Raw genomic sequence first — 4,450 nt, 5'->3', positions numbered from 1 at the left:
GGCTGGCTTCCCCCAGGCCGGCCGCAGGCACCTGGGACCTGGGCTGGCTTCCCCCGGGCTGTCCGCAGGCACCCGGGACCCGGGCTGGCTTCCCTCTGGCCCCGGCTTCGTCAGGTAGGAAGTCTGGAATGATGTCCGGGAGACGTTGGTCTAATTAGCATATTACCTTTTTATTATTATAGATTTGTGTTGTCATCACATCTTCATAATGGATCAGGTACTTCTAGTGAATATGACTTGGAGATTAATTCTTTATACAGTGGGCTTTGACTTACGAGTGTCCCGACTAACGAGTTTTTTGAGATACGAGCTGTCTCTCGGCCGATTGTTTGCTTTGAGTTTCGAGCTAAAATTCGGGTTACGAGCCAGCTTCAGATACCCCACCACTAGTTGGCGCAGCGAACGTCACAGTGAACGCCACAACATCAGCCCAGCATCACGTGTCTCACTCGTTCACTTTAAAATTTGACATACGAGTAATTTGAGTTACGAGCTCCGTCACGGAACGAATTAAACTCGTAAGTCAAGGCCCCACTGTATTTGGAGGTACATTTTTCTCAGGATTACAATTGTGTTACATAAAATTTATTATTTGGTCTGGAAAATTGGTATGAAGAATTTAATAGACATTTAAAATATTGTTTTTTTATATCTGCCTTAGTTTATTTTGGGGAAAAAGGTATTTTTTATAATCCATTTATATTAGTAATAGACTTAGAAATTAATCCTTTAATGATGTATTCATAATGATTAATCAGATTTCTTGTTTTGAGGTGTACTTCACATTATGTAATATATAGGTTATTAAAAAGTTGTGCTAATGCCAGCATTTTGTAAATCAATGCATACTTTATTTATTTTTTTCCAATGCATACTTTAAATCATGACATTTCATCTTTTATACGAGCATAATTTCCTATTACCTCTTACTTTAGTCCTTATAAAATAATCATGCTGTGTTTACTTAAATTTTGTTTGAGGAAAACATTTTTTTGTAGATAAGTTCGTATTTCCTGTCAGAAAATAACATGTTTTAATTTTGGCTCAGCTGTCAGTAAAATTAGTACAGAATTGGATGCCTACCTGATGCCCAGAAGCTTTTCCTACCTTTGTGTCCTTTAGAAGGTCAATGTTGTATTACATCTTGATAATCTTCTTCCATCCATTGGTTATACATTTTAAGTAAACAACAGAGATTTCTAGGTGATTTGCTGTTTAAAGAGAATCCATCATAAATTAATTTGTAAGAAAAAGCATCCCCATTCTTGATATATCTATTTTACTATGTAATTTTGAAGAATCATGCAGTGTAAAAAGTATGGATTGATGCCATCTAAAGGTTAGGATTAAATTCTTAGAGCATTATCTGTTTTGTTGACTCAGTAAAACATAACAGACCTGTGGATTTCTTAATAATCATAACGGATCCAACATATGCTATACAGTAATACAGTTGCTTAGGGGGATGTCTGTCTGTGGTTTTCTGTCTGGCCCATATATTAGTCAACTTCTTACTACTCATATCACACACCCTTAGCTAATCATAGCTACCTGTTCATTCAGATCTTAGACTACTATCTTTATTCATAGGCACACACACAGAAAACTTGAATCAGGCCTACGTACTTTGCAGCTCTTAGGTTCCTTAAGATGGAATATGTCTATGAATTGCTCTGACAATTTCTTTTTTGTTCATAACCAGTCATTCAGTTTTACTGAGTATTTACAGCATGCCAGATAATATGCTAAGTACTAGGGATATAGTGGGCAACTAATTGTATTCTGTTTCTCCATGATACTCACTGTCAATAATAATTGTAACATAGAGATAATATAATACTTTGGGGGTACATATGTATATAAGAATATTTTGGGATACTCTGGGGAGTAATACCTAAATCAGTCTTGATATTCAGGAAGTGATCTGTAAACTGAGACCTGAAGAAGGAGTTAGTCTGGCAAAGACAATGGGATTTACATGGTGGTTAAGAAAAGCGCATCTGAGTAGAAGATAAAGCACTTGCTAAGACCTAGAATATTTATTTTGGCTTGAATGTAGATAAAAATAGCTAGTGTAGAGTTCTTACTATGTGCCAGACACTACATATACATTAATTGATTATTCCTCATTTGATACTTATATGAAATAGGTGACATTTCTTTCATGCTACAGATGAAGAAACAGACACAGAAAGGGAAATTGCCCATAGTTACACAACTAATAAGTTATAAAGCCATGATTTGAATCCAAACTTACTCAAGAATTTGTGCTCTTAACCAATGCACTATATCCTGCCTTCCTGTTTTGTTTTGTTTTTTAATTAAAAAAAAATGATTTTGTAGAGGAAGGAAGAGAGAGAGAGAGAGAGAGAGAGAGAGACAGAGACAGAGACATCGATCATCGATGTGAGATACATTGATTGGGTGCCTCCTTACGAGCCCTGGCAGGGGGTTGAACCTGCAGCCTTCTGGTGCACAGGATGACACTCCAACCAACTGAGTCACATGGTCCAGGGTCTGCCCTTCAGTTTTAACATTCATGATCCTCTGGAGAGATAAGCAAAGGCCTGTTCCTGAGAAATTTGGTCTTTTTTTGAAAGGAGCCAATGAAGAATTTTGAACACAGGGATATCATGATCAATTCTATGCTTTTAAAGTTTACTTTGTAGAGAGTGGAGTGACGGGGGTAAAGACTAATTAAGAGACATTTCAGGCAAGTGTTGAAGTAATGACTGACTGGGGCGGTTAGGGACATACATACATTTGAGTGATGTAGATGTAATTGGACATGATGAAGGATTGCTTGTTGGTGAGGAGGGAGGAATGGGGAGTCCACCTCATTTTCTGGGTTGGGCCACTGGATAGATGGAGTACACGAGAAACACTGGATAGATGATAAGGATTTGTAGGTTATCAGTCTAGATATTGAAGCCATAGAAATTCTTGTTAGGCAGATCTCTGAGACATTGAAATGTCTAATGAAGTAGGAAGAGAAGCTTCAAGGAACAGCTCAAGAAAGGACAACTATCAAGAGTGTGATGCTTCAAAAACCAAGGGAAAAAAGGGCGTAGGTAGTGGTAAATGCTTTAGCCTTAAATTCTTGACATCTCTCTACTTGTTAACACGTTTCAATTCAAAACAGCAAGACTGCTTCTTAGCTCCCATATAACAATAACTAGAGGCCCGATGCACGAAATTTGTGTGTGTGTGTGTGTGTGTGTGTGGGGGGGGTCCCTCAGCCCGGCCTGCGCCCTCTTGCAATCTGGGACCCCTCACTCCAAACCTCCCGCCTGCTCGCTCCTTACCACTTGTCTTGCCACTCATTAGCACTGCCACGGAGCCCGGAGAAGCTCCTGCCTCCGCTGCTGCGCTCGCCAGCCATGAGCCTGGCTTCTGGCTGAGTAGCGCTCCAGCTGTGGGAGTGAACTGACCACTAGGGGGCAGCTCCTGCATTGAGTGTCTGCTCCCTGGTGAGTGCGCGTCGTCATAGTGACTGGTTGTTCCAGTCATTCTGCCATAATGGTCGCTGGGCTTTTATTATATAGACTAAAGGCCTGATGCACAAAAATCGTGCAAGAGTAGGCCTTCTTTCCCCTGGCTGCCGGCACCGGCCTCCCTCTGGCACCCAGCACCCGGGCTTCCCTCTAGCCATTGGCAGGCACCCAGGACCCGGGCTTCCCTGCAACCCTGGCTTCATCTGGAAGGTCATCTGGAAGGACATCCAGGAAGACATCTGGTCTAATTAGCATATTATACTTCTATTATTATAGATAATAATAAGAAGAAGATTTATATAGCACATTGCATTTTATTATGAACTTTCTTTAAATTTTAAAAACCTGCATATCGTCATAACAATTGCAAGAAAAATAATACTCTTATACTGTTCATATAGGCTCAGAAGTTAACATTGTGCCACATTCTGTGTGTCTTTATACACAGAAACTTATTTCTCTCTTATTGCTGAGCCATTGATAATTGATTTCAGATCTTATGATACTTCATATTAAATATGCAGATATCATGATACTTCGTACGTAAATATTCAGTATGTTTCACCTGAAAAGTGAGGTATTTTCTAACATAACTGCTCTATAATTAGCATAGTAGGGAAATATAATATACTAGAGGCCCAGTGCACAAAAATTTGTGCACTCGGGGGGGGTGTCCCTCAGCCTGGCCTGTGCCCTCTTGCAGTCTGGGACCCCTTGGGGGATGACCACCTGTTGGCTTAGGCCCGCTCCCTGGGGAATTGGGCCTAAGCTGGCAGCCAGACATCCCTCTGGCAGCCCGGGAGCCCTCGGGGGATGTCCACTTGCCAGCGGGGAGCAGGCCTAAGCTGCAGTCGGACATTCTTAGCGCTGCTGAGGAGGCAGGAGAGGCCCCACCACCACCGCTGTACTGGCAGCCATCAGCCTGGCTTGTGGCTGAGCAGAGCTCCCCCTGTGGG

General features: G+C 41.3%; 1 protein-coding gene across 3 annotated transcripts in view; it reads left to right on the top strand.

Annotated features, from left to right (window-relative positions):
* CEP290 (centrosomal protein 290kDa) overlaps window positions 1-4,450 on the top strand; it is a 116,263-nt gene that overhangs the window by 8,081 nt on the left and 103,732 nt on the right. Inside the window, exons 3-4 of one of the 3 annotated variants that reach the window (XM_014544592.1) lie at window positions 183-255; window positions 538-546. The exons of the other annotated variants lie outside the window; for them this stretch is intronic. Coding sequence (XP_014400078.1) covers window positions 183-255; window positions 538-546 — 82 coding nt within the window. The remainder of the gene's footprint in view (window positions 1-182; window positions 256-537; window positions 547-4,450) is intronic. 3 annotated transcript variants of the gene reach the window in all.

The sequence above is a fragment of the Myotis brandtii genome, unplaced genomic scaffold (assembly GCF_000412655.1).
Source record: "Myotis brandtii unplaced genomic scaffold, ASM41265v1 scaffold371, whole genome shotgun sequence".
Taxonomy (NCBI): domain Eukaryota; kingdom Metazoa; phylum Chordata; class Mammalia; order Chiroptera; family Vespertilionidae; genus Myotis; species Myotis brandtii.
Note: the sequence above shows the minus strand (reverse complement) of the source record. Positions and strands in the feature narration are given on the sequence as shown.